The following is a 22575-nucleotide window of genomic DNA, read 5'->3' on the forward strand; positions in this document are numbered from 1 at the left end:
TGACAGGGCGGTGTTTGAAGGTGGCCGGGCGGCGAGGCGACAGACCCCGCGCGCTTGTAATTCACCGGGAAGGACGACGACGCCACCGGCTTCCTTCCTCGTCCGTGTGTATATACGTAGTTTTCACCAACACGCACGTTCGCTCGCGGCGGCGAGAAGACGCAGCGACGCGCCGAGTTTGTGTCCGAGGATGCGGGTGAGGCCGTGCTTGTCCAACGCCTCGCTTGTCCCTCAGGGCTGCTACTGCAAAGTCCGCGTCATGCAGTTACCCGGCAAGGCGGAAAGACGTATCCGTAGGAAAGGCGCATCCAAAGACGCCGCCGCGGAGGACGCGCGCGCGGTCGACGGCTAGCTAGAGCATTGGGTCTCTCTTTCGACAGCCCATGGCTATCTGCGCTGTGCCGCGTCTCTCGTTTTTTTTTTTATTTCTCGGTGTCTTTCGGTCTTCGGGAGCAGTTTTTTTTTTCTCTTTACCTTGAGACGCCTTGCTTTATACAATGAGGCTGCGAATGTCGCATAGGCATTGATTCTCCGCTTATTATTTCACTCTTTCTTCTTTTCCTCCTCTCTTTTCAACAATTGTAGGGTGACATTCCGATTAAGGGTGTTCTGTGCATTTCCAATCTCATTTCTCATCTTTCTCTTTCTCGGCACAGAAGTTTGAGGGCTAGATTTTACGCCATGGTGGCTGACTCTCCATCTAATAATAATAATAATAATAATAATAATAATAATAATAATAATAATAATAATAATAATAATAATAATAATAATAATAATCAAGACTTAAATGCCTGCAGCGTCCAGCAGAAAGCTGAAACAGTCACGGTGTACAGACAGTGATGTCACGGTAACTAGCAACTCTGACGATTTTATAAATTTCCAATGGAATGATTAACCGAGAAAGCAAAAACACAGTTCCACATTGAGAAAAGCTATAAAACATAATCACGTCTATTCTGGGCATGGAGAGCACGTTTCGGAAGAACAGAAGGTTTTTGAGGAAGAATGTGTGGTAAAATGAGTTATTATTTAGTAATAGGCTCGCTGAGCTACGTTGCAATTTTTTAGTTTCTCAAATGTCTCGCTAACAGAAGTGCAATACTGCGAAAGAATATATCAGATACTCTGTGCATAAGAGAGAGAGCGGACCGTCCTGAATGTTTTCCACCAGGTGGTTACCAACCTTGTGCATGAGAAAACAACTGTAAGGGGAAACGCGTTGAGGGTTATTTTAGACAACCTTAGACTAAGACTTACCCCGAACAGCGAAGCCAGGTACAGCAGCTTAGCTTTCACAAAACACGGAATCTTCAAGGAGCAAACATCGAATGCTTCAGAAGGCAGACGCATCAAGGTAGCGCCATTCAAGACACTCAATTCAACCGAAGGTCATCTACATCGCCTACGAGAGAAACAAATATGTTCGGGTATATATTATGCATGGGAATGACTTTACGTAAACAGCTCCTAACAAAAGACGAGAGAATCCTGATGACAGTCACGTGATGGTGCCTTGCAGTCTTACATGGAGGACCACCTCAAGTGCAAGGACCGGCTCGACCGGGAGTGGGAGGCGCTGTGCGCCTACGAGGCGGACCCCTGCTCCACCGCGGTCGCCTCGCTCCCTGCTAACATGAAGAAGAACCGCTACCCGGACGTCCTCACCTGTGAGTATATGCTCACGCGTAGACCACTTGTGGAAGTGACGGTGATGATGATCCTTCAGTGTATGGCACGTGCCCAGAGCGGGAAATGAGCCAAGATATGGAGTTTAAGCTCGCTTACATTTGCTGTAAGAAATCGTTAACTCGAAAACTGGAAATCCAAAAAACAAATATTGGTCTCTCTGTCTCTCCTCCGTTTCTTCTTGCGAATGCCCAAGCACACTCGTTTCCTTTGATTGTGTATAGGCTTGCTTTCTAACATTACGAGTACCCTTTCCCGTCGCCTTCCTTCTCCTTATAATAAAAAGCAGAACTGCAGTACAGGAAATGAATCATATTGACCATGCGTAATTCACGACACTAAATGTCAGGGTGGAAGACGCAGCATGAAGGCGAGAACGACGACAGGACAGGCAGTAAACTAATATCTGGCTCGAAGAATGTTTACACGTACAAAAAACGTAAGACGTAAAAGACACAAAACTAGAACACGCGATTGTTTAAAGCACTGTCTTCTACTTCACCCAGAATTTGAAGAGCTTTCACGAGGTGTGAATGCCGCCGCAAGGTGATTTCTCGCCTGTCTTGCGGTCATCGCACAATGCGCAATGTATGTTTAGACCTGTTGCATCAGTCATCGCACAAGGACGACCGGAGAAGACACCGCGGTCACCCCGTTCATCTCTCTTACAAAGAAAAAAAAGAGAGTGGCGCCGCCCAAGAAGTCGGGCGACGAGAAGACCGATGGAATGGCGGCCCACTGGCGTGCACTGGTGAAGAAGCATGAACCGTGTACTGCTCCGCAAAAGCGTGCAATGCCGCGAACGCGATCCTCGTGTGACAACACCTCTTTGCCACTGATATTCACGGATGACCGCGGGAAAAAGCTGACATCTGGCGGAATTGATCACATACAGTCACGAGTGCTTGGTCCGTAAAATCTCCCTCCTTTACCGAGCAACACGCTTGAAATCATTTCTCGGCTAAGACTCCACACCACAAGCACTAGTTCGAACTTGGGAGTATTGTTAGGCGTTTGTGGCATCAACGTGACAACAAAGGCGGGAGTACCGTGCAGTGCGAAGAATACGTAGTACAAGAAGCAGCAGACGCTGCGCAACCTGTTGGTCGGTCAGATTATATTGTTTTGACAGCATCTTTATTATCGTAGAATACGCTGCTCTTTCGTCGTTGTCTCGTGTCCTTCATACGTTGGAGGAGGACCTGGATACGGAGTGGAGGCGCCAGACAGTATCTCCGTACCGTAAGAAATCTCGCGTCCTTTCTCAGTCCTGCATTCGGCTTCGGCCCTTCCGAGAGTACTGCACGAAACAATCGCTCCGCAGGAGCCAATGCGCGGGGGCGCCGCCGGCTTGGGAGTAGCGAGCTTCACTGCTTCGCCCTCTTCTGCTTCCGATGCTGCGCCTGCTAGCTGGGCCCGCCCGGACGACGGCGTTCGGGCGATGGGCACCCCAACGTTGGCAAGCGCACTACGCTGTTGGGCGCGTCGGTCCTAAGAGGAATTGTGAGGGGGGGGGAGGTTGGACGGGCCGGGAAGGGGACGGGATTAGACGTCGTTACGCGCGGCTTTGTCCCCCGACTCTGCTGCGTCCGGGGCAACGGCGGGACCAGGGCAGCAGCCGGGCGACAGGGTCACTGCGATCGATTCTATTCCGCTCACTCTGGAGGTTCCCCCCATTGCTTTTTGGGTGGCTTCGTGTACTTTCCAACTCGCTTTCACTCTGTATCTCAATTTCGCCGCACTTGCTCCTTTCTTTTACTCACGACTCAGTCGTCGTGCCCATCTTCTTCTTCTTCTTCCGATAGACAGCTCGCTGCAACGCAACCCGGGGAGCAGCCAAAGGGACACTCCGGCTTTACCGGAGAATGGGAGAAAGTAGGGGCTGCGCACGTGTAGGAGACAGTTTCACCTAGCAGCTTTTGGGAGCTTCTATTTCTGCTTTCGTTTGTATTGTTTTCTCCGTTATCTATGTAGTTTATTCCGAAAAAAAATATAAACATAAAATAAAAGGAAGAGCCTATCGAGCAAGCCGTGTCTGTTGGTCGCTGCGAAGCTCCTCTCGTGCATGAAGATTTCGTCTCGCTGTAATTGCGACGACTCAGAAAGATAGACAACCGTGGAATTGTTCGTACGCTCATCTTGCAGTGTGGACGTATTGTTTGCATTTCTTGTGTGTGTGTGTGTGTGTGTGTGTGTGTGTGTGTGTGTGTGTGTGTGTGTGTGTGGTGTGTGTGTGTGTGTGTGTGTGTGTGTGTGTGTGTGTGTGTGTGTGTGTGTGTGTGTGTGTGTGTGTGTGTGTGTGTGTGTGTGTGTGTGTGTGTGTGTGTGTGTGTGTGTGTGTGTGTGTGTGTGTGTGTGTGTGTGTGTGTGTGTGTGTGTGTGTGTGTGTGTGTGTGTGTGTGTGTGTGTGTGTGTGTGTGTGTGTGTGTGTGTGTGTGTGTGTGTGTGTGTGTGTGTGTGTGTGTGTGTGTGTGTGTGTGTGTGTGTGTGTGTGTGTGTGTGTGTGTGTGTGCGCGCGCGCGCGCGCGCGCGCGCGCACACCTAGCAGCTTTCGCATTTAGAATCTCGGGTGAAAAATATGAAGTCAACCTCACGCAAGCATTCTTGTAACAGGAATAAAGAAAAAATATACGAATGGTCTAGCTTGCTTTTTAACAATGTGTTACCATGCTTTTGGGAGGCGTTCATTTAGGACGTTAAGTTTTACTATATGTTATGGTGGAGATCTCCACACTATGCCTTACCCATATGCTTGTGCCTGTGTATGATACCTCAAGCACGAGTTTCTTAAGTACAAATTAAGAACACCATGAAGCACTGGCGATCAGAGGCGCATCGTCTCGAATGCTTGTTGCAATTAGGAAAAAATGAAAGAACATTCTGCTCACCACCGCGCGTGTAGTATATAACGCGCCAGTATTTGCAGATGGCATCGCGCGGTGGCATTATACCACCGTGTGGTTTTCACATACGTGTTAGACTTCGGGATCGACTACCGAAAACGGTCAAGATAGTGGCCCGTGGTTGGGAAAGGCACTTGTTTTGGTGCAGCGTCGTTCGGGAAGGGGAAACAAGAGTGAGAGATGAGAGCGGAAAGGAGGAACTTCCTTCCACGCCAGCGGGCGCTAGGGCGGAGTGCCTCTCTTCCCTTTAGACAAACCTGGGTCCGTATTCGCAACATCTCACGCTAGGATCGGTCGCGACAGAAAATTTCAGTCAATCCCAATGCTGGACATATTGTAAGCGAAACTGGTTTGCCAATAAGAACCATCTCCTTTTACAAACGAAAAGCTTTTGCGAGTTCGACTCCTGCTGTACGCCCGCCGACATTGGGAACGGTTAAACGCGCAGGAAGTCGTGTTCAGTTACAGAAGGAAGCTGAACGCCTTAACTGTGTTGTGTCGTGAAGATTTCCGATTGTACAGCGATAATCGTGCGTCGGGTACACGTGGTTCTTCCAGTCACTCTAATGGCTCGCCCCTAAGTTCTCCCAGCGTTCGCCAATCGTGGGATTTCGCGGCGCTGCAGTTGAATACCCTCTTTTAGTGCACGGCTTGCCTATTTCGTCGAGAATAGAATGCGAGGGCGTATCAGCAACGGCAGTACCGAGCAAGAAACTAGCTACCTGATACGACTACAGATCCGGCGTTGCAGGAGCGTATGCAGGAGTGTATGCAGGAGTGTGTGCATCGTTCCCACGGACGGGATAGTGACTGCTCTCTTGGCATGGATCGTGTGTAGAAAAATAAAGGGTCATTGCTACGTTTTCTATCTTAAACCTTCCCAAAGATACCTGCGCTCCTTATCCTACTGCTTGCTCTCTACCTGCCGGTGTTGCTTATCAGCGTTGCAATCCTAAGCGCAGCGCCTTAGTTGCTAAACGTGGTCGCGGGTTCTATTTCCGGCACCATCAGCCGTATTTCAATACGAGAGAAATGCAATATCACCCATGCGCTTACATTTCGGTGCGTGTTAGAGAGCTTCAGGTGGTCGAAGTAATCCGTAGTCCCCCATTAGGTCGTCTCTCATAATCATATCGTCATTTGACGCTTCAAACCCAAGAAATCAAATTATACACCTATACGGAGCAAGCTGGGGTGAAATGGTGGCGCCATCTCTCGCTGTAACGGCGAAGCATCGATGGTGCCAGGTTATCCATTTTCGAAAAGACGGTTGACTAGTGGTCGCAAATGTCGCAGTAAATCACCATACACTAGAGTATGTTCCCACTGTGTTAAATATCAGTGCGATAAAGCCAGTTTTAAGTCAGAATTTTTTTTCATTAATTAACCCCAATACCTGCCGTACGCATTTGTGCTGCATTCAGTAATGTTTAATTGCCTACCAGCACTTCTGAACTCTCACTTACTTAAATCAACTTGAAACTGCCATCGGGCGTGAATAATTTGTCGTGTCCTTAAAGCGCTGTTTTAAAACGGATCGGATCATTTTGCTTTTGGTAGCGGGGGTAACATGAGTGGGCAACGGTACGCGATGGTACCGTTATGTGTATGCGACTGGTGCTATGGGCGCATGTGGTACCGCATGGTCATGATAGATGGAGGAGGCGGTACCGGCGCTATTATTGCCCAGCAATGGCACCCTCGCTAGCCGTCTTATTGGTGGCAGCGGCAGCACAGTATGGTACACCGCACGGTGACGTGAGGAACGTCATCGCTATGGGCGGATCCAGTGGGGGTGTGTTCACATAGTGCTTGGACGCCGCATATGTGAAAGGTACGGTGGCTAAAGGAGTGCAACCCAATGTGCAATGTACAACATATTGCCATCAGTAACCACCACCCAAATAATACCAAATGCGTTGGTTAGTCATGATTCTTTTTTTTTCAAATTGTCACAACACCTCTTGATGTTTCTCGAGTTTTATGTTTACGCTTTTGTTGACCGCAGTTGTTGCACCCCTTCTGTCAGTCGCGGGGCAATGAGTCGTACGAACTAAGTACATGATGCTTTGCGCTCTGTATTTTTGCTCATTCTCTCTGCAGTTGTTTGCCCCCTTCGAACTACTAAATCCTGTATTTTGGAATGTGCGGCTGCACCGTGATTTGTAAAGCTTTTGAGTACACAGCCGGTTTTGCGGTGCGAATAAGTGGTTCAATACGCATATATAAAAACTTCAAGTTGACGGCTTTCACAACAAATCGTGTAAGTGCTGGCGCGAGCAGCGACGTTGTTACTGTAGTATGCACTAATTTCCTTGGAGAGTTGATATGGGTTTCAGTCGACGTAAACTTAGGGCAAGGGGCAAGCTCTTTAGCTAGAAAACACTTTCTATATTTATGCGCAAGAGTTAAACCCGTATGGCAGGTGCTAATAGACGCTCCAGGTCTTAGTCGGCCATAGTTTTCACATTTTTGAGAGTTAGAGTGCGCGACATGTGTATTTGTCATTAACGTCTGCATACATTTCTTTTTCTCCCTATCAAGACGACCATTCACGGGTGATCCTCAACGACGTCTCCAACGCCAACGGATCTGATTACATCAACGCCAGTACAATCGTAAGTTACTCAAACGAACTGATCGGCTGCGTCCCACTGTAGCCTTATCAAACAATGGTCACTTCAGAGTCGCTGTTATTCTGTTTCTTTTTTTGTATTTTTTTAATTGTTAGCCCTTTTTTTGTGGCCAGAGTGTCTAAACATTTCCGTGCGTTCACTGCTTTGCATCTTTCGTGCGGGATAAACGGGTCATACAGCTGAGCAGCTGAGCAAAATAATATTTTGATCATCAGCTAACCTAAAAAGTACAAATGCACGCGTTGAAGACCTACGTCTCGTTAAGTGGAGCGAGATGACTGCTTTTTGTTTTCGAACACATCACTACCTTCCAGCAACGACTAACCAATGTCTAAATCTGCCAACAGACTGACCACGACCCACGAAACCCGGCGTACATCGCCAGCCAAGGACCCTTGCCACACACCACGGCTGATTTCTGGCAGGTGCGGAATGTTTCTTTCATATTCACTTTCTGTATGCGAGGATGTTAATCGCTCTTCACCTCGCTTTTGTTCGCGACTGCAACGCAGCTTATGTCACACCTAGCTTGCAGCTGAATCAAAAGGCGTTTCCAGTTGTATCAGTGGCAACTTGATGCTCGTTCACAGCCACAAGCCAATCTCTTGCCTTTCTGTGGGGCGTGTGCATTTACAAATCCGGGCATAAAGCTTTTTGATGCTTTAGGATGTTTAGAGAAGGCTAAATGTCAAATGCGAAGTTATTTGCTACTCTGCACGATCGCTGAGTATACGTCACTATCGCATCATATGCAGTGAAGCAGGCAAAACAAAGTTCGAATGGCCGGGGTAGTTGCTGACACAGAGCAGTGAAAAGTGCCATGATTTTCTCGATTTCATTCGCATATACCGTTTGTAGTAATGGACGTAACTTATTGAAACACGAACTGGTAGAAAGGAAGACCATCTAAACCGCGGTGACTCCATCGGTAGGATAATCTACAGCCGAGAGCTAGTGGGCGGGTTTAAATCCTCGCGAAAACTGTCCGCGTTTTTACTATGGCAGAATGAGAAAGCACCAAAGTTATGAGTTTTGATTCCGCGTTGTTGAACGCACGGTGATTTAAATATCCACTGGGGTTTTTGATCAATCGCGCTAATGTATGTATCTTCTGAACATGAACTTGTGCTCGGAAACGTCACTTAAGGTTCAACGAAAGAACACAGATTTCATCGAACTATTAGTGGCTCTGAGCTCGTTTACTGAGAGTGGAGTAAATTTTCACCACTCCTCTCTCAACTCCCATATCTGTGTGTAACGATGAACAGGATACGCCTGTGGCAGAGGCGGCGGCGCAAACATGAAGGTATCGATGGCAATGCTCACTCCGCCGCGTAACTAAGTGGACAGGCGGAGATGACCACAGCTTGAGTTCTCGTCTGTTTTAGCAGCGAAATCGTGCATGAAAGGCCAAGACCAGTGTACTGGTTAAGCGGCATATTAGTCAACGGCACGGCGGCGCATCCAAGGTGTGTCGGGATATATCAAACCATCTTTCTAACCATTAGCTACCTCCGTAGTAAAACGATATCTTCAAACCGGTGGAGGTAACCATGCGAAAGGATAGACCACGTGGAACTTTGATGCAAGACATGCATGCAAAAGGTTTCATTCCTCTGCTAGAACACGAAAGTAGTTTAATGAAAACTCGAACGATTATGACCCAGCTAGACTGTCGCAGGAGGGCAATAAAATCGGGAGAGGAGACATTCAGTCCCACATATGCGATAACATAAGCACAAGTAGAGATACTCCGACTAGAAACACCTACGGAGTATAAATGTCAGAGCCGATGTCCGGGGCAAAGCATCATATGCGACTCTCTAGCGCATCAGGCGAAGTCAGCATGCAGCCAGTCCGAGACCACATCGAAGAAGTTTTCATAATGTTCGTGTGTTTGGCGAATAATCAACGAACGTAAGTCACTTGGTCCGATTCCTAGTTAAGGTTTCAGCATGCGGCTAAGCGATGTTTTTTTTTAAACAAAAAGCGAATCATGTATGGGGAATAATTCCTTCAACTGTTACATACATCTGTGTGGTTACTGTGCAACACATTTGATCGAGCAAAACTTTCTTGCAGATGATCTGGGAACAAGGCAGTGTGGTGATCGTGATGCTGAGTCGCCTGATGGAGAACGGAGTCGCCATGTGTCATCGTTACTGGCCCGAGGAAGGAAGCGAAGTCTACCACACCTACGAGGTAACAACGGGAACGCATGTTGAGTTTAACTTGTAGTCCTTACTAACCTTACTAAGTTATCCGCTCTGTATATCTTCTTGTGCGATCTTCCCATCTCCCTATACACATCCCCACTGCAGGGTAGCAAACCAGGTATCTCCTCTTCAGTCGACCTCCCCGCCTTTTCCCTATCATTCATATCTAGCTCTAATACACTGTCATACATTGAACAAAGTTGAGGAAAGCGCCAACTAAAAGTACGCAAGGATGGACATCGTTTTAGGTCAATTTGTGCAGCTTGGCGCCAACATTACTCGCGAAACCAGCAAGATAGTTAGACCTCGTTAATACGTTTTTTCTGCGTATTGTGCACAATCAGTGCTCGGCATGCACTGTATTGCAGCGCACTGCAGCCATCATACTGAAGCTAATTATATTCCGCGTCCAGAAGATGCATCCATACTTCAAAACTCAGACGCTAATTAATCGAGCTCAGCTTCATAGTTCTTGATTACATGCACGAAACAAGCGTCTGGGTATCTCTTCGGGGTGTGTTTTTAGAGACGAAGCCGTACAACTTTCTCCTCTGCCTGTGTATTGTTTTCTGTTCTACTTCACCTCACAGGCACCCGTATATGCTCAAAGGAGTCTTAAATCAATTATATGCGATGTTGAGCACGCCTTGCTACGGTTCGTTTCTTCGTCCCTTCGCTTTCTCCGCCTGCCCAAGTAACCGGATTGTGTAATCTAATTTCTGTCGCTTAACCAAACTTTTCCAAACCTGTAAACTATGAAGCCTGGCCTTATTACAATGGCCTGCATTATCGCACTCTTGTTTCCGCCCGGCCCTCACCCGTTTCACACTTCATTCACATCGTATGCCGAACAGTCGCAACAAGTCGACGGTCCCACTACGTGCCCACTTCCATGTTTCCAGACGGGCTCGGAGAAAGAATTTGTTTGTTCGCTCGAATGCGTCTAACTAGAACTGAAACTTCGTCAATGCGGGCCCGGCGTCGTCGTCATCCTAGTCTTCGCAATTTTCCAGCCGTGGTTAGCGGCTGCGTGCGCTCTGTTCTTGGAGCACACTTGTCCCTTATTTACTCACTCTCGAGCGCGTTCGTCCCGGACAGAGGCTGCCGTACTCGCCTCTCCCTAGCGCGCGCGTAGCGGCGGCGAGGGTTTTTGTCTAGCAAGTAGCGATGCCGCGGTGTCAGAGTCGGGCACAAAGCAGCTTTCCAAAGAACGCTGATTGCATCATCGCTTGGCGGCGCGACGAATGCGCTGCACCGCTGTCGCCCTTATTTGATCCATTCACAGGCACCCCATCCACCCGCCTGCTAGCGAGCAAGCGCGCCAGCGTCGCTTATATAGCCCTCTTCAGTGAGTGAGACGGAACGGCAAACACACGTCGCCGTCGGCGCCTCACTGAGAGTGAGACAGCGAAACGAGATGTATGCGCACGCGTGCGGGCGCGCGTCGACAAATCTGGGCCGATTTGTTTCCTTGTCGTTTGCATTTCAACTGCGCGTGCAGCCAAGCACCGCAGGCCCGCCGACGTGGCTTTTTTTTTATTTTTTATTCTCTTTTCTCGCTGGAAACGGCGTGAGTGCGCCCAGAAGCGAAAAGAAAGTGCGTTGGTGGAGACGAAATGGGGAGGGGGGAGTTTGGGCTGGAACGCTCCAATTTCTCATTAGTGTGGCCGCCGGCCCGACGTCCTCGTTCTAGGGGACGGGCGGAATTTCAACATCATCGTTTCTGCTTCTCTCTCTCTCTCTTCTGCTCTCGCTCGTACACCCTTTCCATCAGCACTGCCACACTCTCGCCAGCTTTTCGACTGTAAGCATACGGCTTTCGTTTTGCTAAAACCTTACTTGAGTGCTCCTTCTCCTTTCGAACTGCTTTCATGTTTCCTTCAAGCGTTTATCGTATCCTTACGCGTTACTTCTTTTTTTTTTATCCTAACCATAATATACGTTTCCCCCTCTCTCGCCTCCCTCCCTCCTCGCCCTCATTCATCGAGGGTAAGAAGGGAATAAGATACCCGCACTTTCGTTGGAAGAACGACCCATCTTTCACTCACCCCTGCAAGATGTTTCTAGTATTTCGTTCCCCCCCCCCCTTTTTTTTTTCGTCGAGAAAAAGAAAGCAAAAAAAAAGATGCGTATGCTTTGCGCGAGCCATCGTCTTTAATTAAGACGAACTCAAAGTGGTTGAGCGCTCACACGCCGCGCCGGACGGGCGGGGAGGGACCGCGTGAAAGGCGGCTGCCAGCATGGAAGCGCGCTCTACTGGACGGCGTTGAGATAGAAATTAGAAGCGAGGTACAGTGAGCGATGGCGAGAGAAGCGGGTTAATATGAACGGAAAGAAGGCTGCATGCGCGACACGAGAAAGACACGAAGCCCTCCTCCTCCCCCTCTTCCGAGGAGAACTGAAGAGAGAGAGGGAGAGAAATGAAACACAAGTAAACGGAAACTTCTGGCTTAAACGACGACGCACTTTAACTTTGTGTACAGAGCCATCAAAGGAGAGCATGTCCTGAATGCAGCTGTAATGACGCCAGTTTTCTGGGAGGACGTACACTTGAATAGGGAGTAACGTTTCCCGTCGGTTTGTGCGCGCGTTGCTTTTATTTTTAGATATCTTCTTCGTTGGTGTGAACGGAGATGTCTTATTCGCGCGCCGAAAGCGTACGGTACTTTCTAAAGAAAACGTTTCTTTTTTTTCTTAAGCGTCGGGAACGAGTGTATTCGCTGTAGATTTAGCAATCGCCTTAACTGGGCTCCTATCTCAAACTGAGTGTGCGCTCAATAGGCGAGAAAAACGATGCGCTCGGGTGCGATTTGAAAAACGGAGTAACACTGAAATGAAACTTCCTTCTTATGTAAGAATACTGTAGGCTTTTGAGAGTGTTAAGCTAATACTACGTGTTCCGAGTGTGTAATAGATATACATAGCAAATAGTTTAGGCTTTGAAAATCAGTTACTTAAGTACGAAACCCTGAGAATGCGAGAGCCAAATAGACCGGAAAGTAATGCATAAGGGAAGAGAAGGATGGAACGTTATGAGAATCCGGCGGCCTCTGTGGTACGGGTTTAACGCCTATACACTATAAACGTGGTAACTGATAAATGTGATTTTTTGCACCTATAAAATAAGGGTTACATTAGCTCATAGTGCATAAATTTTGAACCTAATAACGCTTACTGTCGGTAAAAAAATCACATTTATAGGTTACCACGTTTAGAGTGTAGGCGTCAGCCAGGGCCCAAAGTAAGGCATAGAGTTGTGTCTTGTGTACTACCCTGCCCAAAAGAAAGGGTGTAAGCGGGACGAAAGACAAGGACAGGAAGATGGAAATGACAAACATGTGGTGCGTAGACATAACAGCGCTCTTCGCACAATCAATGGAGACGACTGAGATTTTCGGCCTCCCTAATGTACGTCAGTGAACTATGTCCGCTTGTCACATGAACAACTTGCGGTATACTCGAGAAACAAACGTGTCACTCTGTTCAGCCCGGTGCCAAATGACTCCAGACGCATGGCGTTTAAAAGCCTTCATCGCATTCTCTTTGAAAATAACATTTCGAAGCTTTCACGGAGAACATACGCTCGATAAGTCCTACTTACCTTTAGAGCCAAGCTTGAGGCGAACGGCTTTAACACCGGTAGCTCCTTGATCTTTGTTTCCCGCAGAGAGGTTGTGTTCATAAAGTGGGGGATAAACGAAAACGTCCTACTGAATAGGCGACTAGAAGAGAACAGAAAGTTTAAATGACATGAGCCGTGACACAAAGAGTCAAGGCTGATAGGCTTCAAGCGTAACACCGCAGACGACTGCTCAGAGGAAAAAGAGGAAGTGACCGTCGAAAAAGGAAGACCAAGTTTGCGGCCGTTATGGCGCCGTCAGAGCAAAACCGGCGCGTTGAGGGTGAGAGCGTTCCACGCGCACGTGCCACGACGTGACCGGCGAGCGTCTCCTTTCTCATCAGCTCTCTATACGGAAGAGAATAAAAGAAACGCGCAGTGCCCCAGAGGACACTATAGCTAGGGGTCGTGGTATTCGGTACACTATAACATTCCCAGTATTGTCCAACTAGCGATCTCATCAGCCATGCGTGGCTCACTGGGCTGCAACATTTCTCTTTGGATCAAAACGCCGTCATCGCAAAATTTGACAAAATGGCAGAATTAGTGAGTCTCCAGAGTATAACCAAGGACACATAGGTTGCTAGTCCAAGATGTTACCTCTCAGCCGCTGCTGCGATGCTACAGAAGGGAAGAGTGAAGAGAATAGCACTACTACTTGAGAACGTGCTTTCACCGCCAGCTGCTGCTACTACAGGCTGACGCGCTACGGTTTTCTTACATTCGCTCGGCTGCTCCACCTCGCTAGTGAGTGCTAATGCTTGTGTCTCCTTCATCTGCTGAACCGTCGTCCACGTTGCGGAGGGCGTCTAGATTGTATTCAGTGAGTTTGTCGGGCCTGCTTTCTTGGGCATCAAGACTTCAACTAAGGAGGATATACGCTGCAGCAAAAGCTGAGTGCAAATCTATAGCTCTCTCGCTTCACACGGGGAGTGCCGAGCCTGACAGACTTTCTGAAGGAAACTACGACATCAATTGGACGCACACGGAGAATCCACAAGACATTCCGCTGATACCTTTAGCTCTTGCTTTGTGCCCCGGTAATAGCGCTATTTCCTAGCGCAGTACGTCCAAACTAGTTTACCTGTAGTGGAGTTGTCACTCAACAGACGACTAAGCAAAGTGTGACACCAGCCAGGGCTGGTTGTCGATGCCGAGCAGGCAGTATGACTCGTGGTCGTGGCAATAGAGAACCAAGGTTTCGCAATAAAGACTAAGTGCATTTGCCTCCTTGCAGCGCTCGCTAAGAACTTCGCTATAAAGCTATAGAGCTGGGATTACACTTCTCGTTTTAAGTTCACGTGTGTACGTTTTTGATTAAGGTTGTGGGCCTTCCTCTATGAAATCCTGGTCACATAGAGCTGGTGAGCAGTGTCGTCTTGGAAGTCTAAAACCCCAGTCTTCCATCGCAGAACCATAACAGCTGCCCCACGCGCAGCTAGGAACAGCTACGCCTTCATTTTGTAACAATCTTTCTCGTAAGGTAGCCTTTAGTTCGGCAAAACGCGGCGAAACGCGGCGACGGCGCGCTTAACTCGGGCGCGTCGCACTCAGAAAATGGAGCAAGCAGGCTCCATTTCTGAGAGACTACACACATCAGCCTGAGCCGCTAAATACCACCGTCCAAACAGAAGAGCAAGAGCAATTCCTCAAAGGCGAAGACACGTGCGTGATATAAAACATCGCAACGTTTCAAAACTTGTCCGAACAAACAAACTACGGACGTAAAAAAAAAACCAGCCCCCTCTAAGAGTCTTGTTCTCGTCGTCAACTCCGTGCCTTCCGTTTCGAGAAAGCCGCACTCTGCTACAAAGTTTTCTCTTTCCGAGGGACCTCGCTGGAAATTTCATACGGGTCGCCCACCACCACCGTGCTGCTGCGAGTGCCCGCCGTGGGCAACCTCGTTCCCGTCGGCTCCACATTACATTTCCTTTCATTTCTCTATGATTTCTTCATTTTTATCCTCCTTCTCTCTCTCTAATTTGTTCCTTCCTGCTACTCGTCTAGCGAGCCAGTCTTTCGCTGCGCTAAACTTCGTCGCACGTCGTGTCTAAGACCGAGCCGCGGTCCTCCACCGTCGCCACGGTTTCCAACCGCCAGAGGAGAAAGTGGAGAACTAAAGGGGGCGGCCGTAAGAGGGGAGGGGGGGGTCAGCTTTATACTTTTTCCTTCCACTCTGCACACACTTTCATCGTGCAGTCCTGCTCCTTTCGTCGGGCACTCTTGTCCTCAAATTCTATCCTCGTTTTTTTTTTTTCGTGCTTTCACGAGCCCTCGCAGCAACGACAATTGTTTTTTTTCCTCTCCTTTAATATATATATTCTTTTCAATTTTCTTACGCTCCTCGGCCCACCGCCGACCCCTATGTCGCTTCGTTTCACCGCTCTGCAAGACCGTGCTTCTTCTTCTCCGCTGAGCGAGTAATTTAAATCTCGTTACTCGAGACGCACCAATGTTTCTCTTCCGGCCACTTTCTCCTTCCCTCCGTCTCTCTCTCTCTCTCTCTCTCTCCCCCCACCCCTCCTCTTCTTTCTCTCGTTTGCTTTTTTCTTCTCTCCTTAGTGGGTTACGTACGTCTCTTACGAGTTTTTACATGTCCACGCGCTCGTCCCTCTGTACACCTCCACTTTTCTTTGCATCTAGGTAGTCCTTCCTTTCCGCTCGCTTAAATAGATTCTGGTGCCCCAAATAAGGAAGGTAAAAAAAAATTAATACGTGCTTGGCGAGCCTCTTTTCAACGGCGCGAATGAGGTGAGAATGTCGCCACCTAAAGTAACATTACACGTAAAATCGCCGAGGCGTTGCGCGTGCCTTGGGTTTCGTAACTGTCTGCCAGTGCGTCAAGCTAAGGTGTTTAGGGGATTGACTTGAAATAAGGAGGCATACATTGTAGCTTTTTTATACGCTGACATATTTAGAAGCAGCAAGAAGATCTTCTAGTGAGCAATATGTTAAGTGTGTCCATCTAGTTATATCGCAAAGCATCGGCAGGTCATTAATCATTGAAGTAGGGGATAGGTTATAATGTCTCCATCTGGGAAAGAAAGCGGTAAGAGGAGTGGTGATGGAGTCGATGCACGGCCTAGTTGAGCACAAGAAGAGAAAGCGAAGCAAGTGAATTAGCCCATATAATTGTGTCCTGTATAAAGTAATATATGCATGTTACTATGGTAACAAAAACCGCAATCAGTTAATGGTGAGCGGAAACCTGACGGATATGCATGCTTTCGCCATATTGCTGGAACCTGCAGACCGCATTTCAAATCGGATCTGAATACTACGGTAAAAACGTGAAAAAAATACTTTGAGGTGTGTTACACTTAGAAACCACGCATATCCGTCAGGTTCCTGCTCACCATAAACTGATTGCGGTTCTCGTTACCACAGTAACATGCATATATTACTTTATACGGGACATTGGTGAGGCAGACTTTCAAAGTACCAAATACACAAACGCTCAAGACAATACATGTCGCCCTGGTTCTCCCGCTTCACCTTGTCGTGACGTTTTGAATTGTGGAAGCGGCTAATCAGGTGCGGTATAATCGCTAGTCGATTAAGAATGAATACACTGTATTATTAAAGGTACAAGATAAAACCTACCCAATATAATGAAGTTTTACTGCACTAATATGGTACAAATACGATAAAACGCTCTCGATTATGGAACGTCAGCCCGAAGTACCAGAGCAGCGACTACGGCACGAACTTATTAAGTTCCTATATACAGTCACGAAGCACCACCACAATCTCCTGTGCAGAATGGATGGCTACAAGTTTAATTATTTAGTTAGCTCGAGAGTTGCTCTAAAATACCAACGCGTTTCATTCATACGACGCAGTTTTAAAAGTGCGGCTGTTTGAAACGGACCTGTCAAGGTGTAAGATCTGTAAAACGAAGGTGTTACTCATAAAGACGCGGAATGTTCCATTATACGCCTTTAAGCAGCTTGTATGTGCACGTATGCGTTTCATATCGTGAGTCCCTTCTTACACCTTTATACGAGCAAGTTGGCGCACACAACATGAAACACAGTTCAGAGATGCCACTTTATTTATTAGGGCCTATGTATGCATCTACACAGTGCGCGTGAAACAAACTGAATTTGCCCGTTCAATCGCAGGTACACCTGGTCTCCGAGCACATCTGGTGCGACGACTATCTGGTGCGCAGCTTCTACCTCAAGAACCTGAAGACCAGCGAGACCCGGACAGTCACACAGTTCCACTTTCTCTCGTGGCCAGACAACGGCATCCCGGCTTCCATCAAGGCTATCCTGGAGTTCCGAAGGTCAGAGGCGCCGCGCGCGGTGGACTTGAAGGCATACGATACGACGTTGGCAACACGTGTCCTTTTATTACACCGGCCACGGTGGACGCATTGTGGTGGGGCGGTGGGGTCAAATGCAAAAACCCCCGTGCACTCAGATTTAGGTGCACGACTAAACGAACGCCATATTGCAAATCAGTTGGCGGAATCCCACACGGTGGCGGAAAGCTTATGAAAGGGGTGATTGACAACCACCAGTTTGCGGCACGAAGACACAACGAAATCCATTCGGATTTCACACAGAGAAAAGCGTCTTAGTTGAAGAAAAATCCGTCCTGGTCGGGGGATCGAACCCGGGACCAACACCTTTCTGGAGGCTCCGCCCTACTAATTGAGCTAAACAGGATGTTAGCAATTGGCAGCGCGAGGACAAATCAGCCAATAACTGGAAGCACATAAGCTCATAATATTGCAAATGAGTTTTGCGTATGCCCATGTGCTTCGGGTTGACTAATTCGCCCTCCATATGCCAATTGCTAGCATCCTGGTTAGCTCAGTTAGTAGGGCGGAGCCTCCGGAAAGGTCCTGTGTTCGATCCATTGACGAGGACGAATTTTTTCTTCAGCTAAGAAGCTTTCGTTTCTGTGAAATCCATCTGGATTTCATTGCGGCTTCGCGCTGCAAATGGGTGGTTTTCAAACCCCCCTGTCAATAGGAACGCCAGCTGGCCAAAACTAATCCAGAAAACCCCCAACTACGGCGTGCCTCATAATCATGTCGTAGTTTTGGAGCGTAAAGCCGCAGAATTATTTGTTTACGCGAGTTCTTCTTTAATTATTTGCAAAATCCAGGATAGGGTAAAATGACCTGTAGTATCCGTCGTTAGCCTCAGAGACGTCAATGAGCTACCTTCACAAATGGCTCGCGTTATTTCGTTTTCTAACCCGCTTCCAGGTGTTGACAAGGACCACAGGAACGAAAGAGACGCACGGGATGATGCGCGTGCGAGTACAATGATGCAATGCCAACTAGGTGCCCCTAGCAGACTTATAAGCTCGATTTATGTAAAAGAAACAAAAAAAAACTTTCTACGTATCGTGCATCTGCTGATGTCATAACATGTTTATTGCTAACAACGTTCCATTTTAGTGAAGTATAAGGAGGCTTATCAGATTTTACTTGTTTGATGATAAGGCGACAAAGATAAAATTTTTGAAAAGGCGTTTGATACTAAGCAGACTGCAAATTATGTGACGACAGCTTTAGGCGTAACAAAAGGGGCGAGGGGGGAGAAGGAATAAACTTTATTGAGAACCACCAGTTTGAGTGGCGCGGCCTACGCCTACCACGTCGGGACGTCGAGGTCTTGCCTCTTCGTCGCCTCGCGGGCTTGCTGGGTGGCCCATAGCTGATCGTCGAGGTGGGAGCTACGCAGGGCGGCGCGCCATGAGAAAGAAAGACATTCTTGTAATTGCTGAGGTTGGGAAACTCGTAGTAGGAAACGCTTCAATGCCACGTGATACTAATACTCCCTGCGAACGGCTGTTCATATTATTTTTCTACGAGACACACCCGGTCGTTTTGTCTCCCAGAAGCAATTCATCTGGTTACAAGAAATATTTTTTTTCAACACGTGTCAGGGCCTGATTTTCACATTCACGATGTACGTTCCGTCTACCTTTCTTAATTTATGCCGAGACACATAAAAACATATCACGTTAGAACTTGTTCTTCATTCGAATTTATAAAATGATGAGCGATAAGAAATGAAAACGCTTCGTCCAAGTTTAAAAAACGCCACGGGATTACTGTTTTTTTTCTTTTATTTTTTTCTCTGTTTCGTCGAAGAGGTTGTGGCAGGCACACTCACTACTACCTAACAATTCTCGTCGTATTATGAGCAGCAGTGCTGGGCGATCAAAAGCTTTAGTTTCACACCCCATGTGTTATCCATACGGGTCCGTGTAAGTGCATACGTTAGATTTTTTTTTTTTTTTGAAAAAAATATACAAATACATATTGCATTAAAAATGGGCACAGGAGTGCTGCGCAGTGGCTCGCTTTTTACATGCTGTTTTTCCGATCCAATGGTTGTTGCCGAATCGCTTGTTTTGCGGTATTATTTGTGAAAATGTCCCTGTTAAAAAACGCGAGAACGCAAGAAAGTTTTCACACCTACCAATGACATTTCATCTCCTGCGTATTGAGTTTGCTTCTCTGGCTAATGTGAAGCACATAGGAGTAGTACAACGCTTGTTTGTTGTGCTGAATTTAGCTAATCTTCTGGAGCATATGTGGCGTTACTGAGCCTGAGACGCCGCCTGTGCAGCTTAGCGCCCGTCACACCGAGGCCTCCGCGTTTAGCTCCGGCATCGCGCAACGGCTCACTGCCGAAGCTGATCGCGGAGGCCTCATATTCGGCGTTTCTTACTGGCGTCTACCGGTGTGTCATGAGCAGGTGTCGCTCGGCGTCGACGCCGCACACGACAGTGGAAAAGCTAAATCTGGGGGTGGCCTGCCTGTGCTTAACCGTCACTGACACACCGGCATACGCGATAAGCGCTTATATGTGTACTTGCATATCAAAGCTCTTGAGCCCTATCGGTTTGTTCACTTTTTATGTTTCCATGTATCCGCCATGTCACACTTCTCGCCGTTTCTGTCCTAATATGGCTGACATGCCTGCTATTGTATAACCATATTGCTTATTGTAGTTTCGACCTCATTCGAAATTGTTAGTTGCTCAATGGTTTCTCTGTTGTTGATTTTATATGTGAATCCTGTTCAGGTTTCTTGTTACGCTAGCGTCTTGTATTTATCGTCAACCTATTGTCACGACGAATGTGCCGTCTCCTGATTTGATTATTTATGTTCGAGGAACTGAAATCATTTTATAACTTTGATGCTGTTGTCATCGTCTGCGCAGCGGAGTTAAAGAAGTAACGCGACTAAAACTTACATTTGACGCCTCCAACCATTTCACAGCTTAATGATCTCCTCGCGCACCCCGAGCGCAACTTCGCTCATTTTAACGAACACTCGGAAATAGTACACTGGCGTAATCACGTTTTAATAAAAGCCTATGAGTGATGTATACGTGCTGTCTAAACTAGTTTAAAAGCTATGCATCCCGTCAGGCTGTGTAGAACAGCCAGACTGGCTTTCACCGAGCTCAAAGTTAATCTGTTAACGCGCAAATTACCTGTGAACCATTTTTGCTCATTACATATATATTTTTTCGTTCACGCTTCTCTAGCATCCTTTAATAATGTCACCCTGTCGACGCAAGTTCAGATTGCTTCGCACATTGATCCTGCATTATAAAAAAATCAAGGAGGCGGCGCAGCCAAGGTACACAACCAATAACAGAACAGAACATATGCAGTCCTTACATTTGCCGCCACTGCCATTACTGTTCCCTATCAGCGCTGGAATACCGAATGTTACAGTGTTTGCTGCTTCGGCCCATATTGTTAGCGGGCAGCTGTTCACACGTCGTTGTCGAGGCGTTTTATTCTGTTAGTGGCACGCCTTCATGTACAACTTTCTTTCTTTCTTTCTTTCTTTCTTTCTTTCTTTCTTTCTTTCTTTCTTTCTTTCTTTCTTTCTTTCTTTCTTTCTTTCTTTCTTTCTTTCTTTCTTTCTTTCTTTCTTTCTTTCTTTTCTCTTCGGTAAGAGTTGCTTATAAACGAAGGTACCACTCGGAATAGCACTTGTTGCTGGACAAGTCGCTCCATATGTTCAAACAGACCACAGTTCAGAACTACTCGGAAGCTTCGGTACACGAAACACACACACACACACACACACACACACACACACACACACACACACACACACACACACACACACACACACACACACACACACACACACACACACACACACACACACATACACACACACACACACACACACACACACACACACACACACACACACACACACACACACACACACCAGCAGACAATTAAAATGCTTGTCTGATGACCCCCCAATCATTTTGACTAACGGAAATCAAGCCCTCCTATCTCCATATTCATCTCGTTCATTAATAATCCCGAGCCAAATACCCGTTAATTACATGCTTCAGCCATGGAACAAAAATAAACGTAGGAGCAGTGGAGGGGGGGGGGGGGCATCGAAAGCTTCGAGGAACAATGCCGCGTGCGCGAATATGCTCGCGTGGTTTCCTCTTTCTCCAACATCCCGCAGTGCAAGAATGCAGCGCAGGTTCCACGGAGGCCGCAGCCTTTTTAAAAAAAAGAGCGAGATTACACGCACGCGACTCTCGTGCCAAGCGAGGTTCTTCCCCAGCCACGCAAATGCACTACCGTTCGGGGGAAGCGACTGGCGAACGAGCAGGCGCGGACTGGCCGGTCGGTTGCACGCGGTCCGTTGGCTGAAGGAGAAACGCGCGCACGCTATTTTCTGTTCGAGAGCGCAGTCATTAATGAAAGGCCAATTCCGCTCGCATTAGCGCGAGCCCCTCCTCCCGCGCTGCCTCATCGGCGAAAAACTTCGCTTCGCGTTTCTGCAGGGATCGTTGTACAAATAAAAAAAAAATAGAAATAAGTGTATATGAAGAGGAGAGAAAACGAAGTGGGCGGGCAGGAACCATTTAAGTCCTGGGAGAGGAAAAAAAAAGAGAGAGTGCTCTCCCTACCCTCCTCAGCGCCGCGCCGCCGGCATTTGGAAAGAGAGAAGAACTCGGCGGGCCGCGCAACAGGCTATAGGGAAAAGGCGGCGTAGCATGAGAGGCCGCGGCGGCGGCGGCGAGCAATCCTCGTTTCTAAATCGACGTTAATGAGGTCTGCTGCGCTTGTAATGAGTGCTCGCCCGCCGCTTTTCTGCAGTGCTACTACTACCAGTGCTCCTCGCTTAGCGTTTTGTGCGAGCCGAGCCTAGCCGAGCCGAGCGAGCGCCCCGGAGCTTTGGCGGCCGTCGGCAGCCCGGCCGCTGTTTTTAGGGCACTTAAGGCATCTTTGAACTGTGCCCGGGGATTAACATATCTCATTCATTTTGGAAAAGCGCCCGAGAGAAATGTTGGCATGGCGACAGACGATTCTCCGCGGCTATATATATCCTTTCATCTTCCACTTCTTATATTTCGATTCTACTTCTTTTTTTTTTCTTGGTTCGTCTGTAAACTTTATCCGCGCAGTGCTTCGCGTTCTCGCGCATAAGTACGCTAAAGTGCGCAATGAAGCGAAGGAACATGTTGCGCGACGAATGTCTGTCT

The 22575-nt window shown here is 47.8% G+C and overlaps 1 protein-coding gene across 1 annotated transcript in view; it reads left to right on the forward strand.

The window, feature by feature from the left end:
• Positions 1 to 22575, forward strand: part of LOC119387660 (receptor-type tyrosine-protein phosphatase N2) — a 580933-nt gene that overhangs the window by 542388 nt on the left and 15970 nt on the right. The window contains exons 17-21 of the mRNA XM_037655122.2: positions 1523 to 1670; positions 7137 to 7210; positions 7576 to 7653; positions 9311 to 9430; positions 17188 to 17354. Of these exons, the coding sequence (XP_037511050.1) occupies positions 1523 to 1670; positions 7137 to 7210; positions 7576 to 7653; positions 9311 to 9430; positions 17188 to 17354 (587 nt within the window). The remainder of the gene's footprint in view (positions 1 to 1522; positions 1671 to 7136; positions 7211 to 7575; positions 7654 to 9310; positions 9431 to 17187; positions 17355 to 22575) is intronic.

The sequence above is a fragment of the Rhipicephalus sanguineus genome, chromosome 3 (assembly GCF_013339695.2).
Source record: "Rhipicephalus sanguineus isolate Rsan-2018 chromosome 3, BIME_Rsan_1.4, whole genome shotgun sequence".
NCBI classification, from domain to species: Eukaryota; Metazoa; Arthropoda; class Arachnida; order Ixodida; family Ixodidae; genus Rhipicephalus; species Rhipicephalus sanguineus.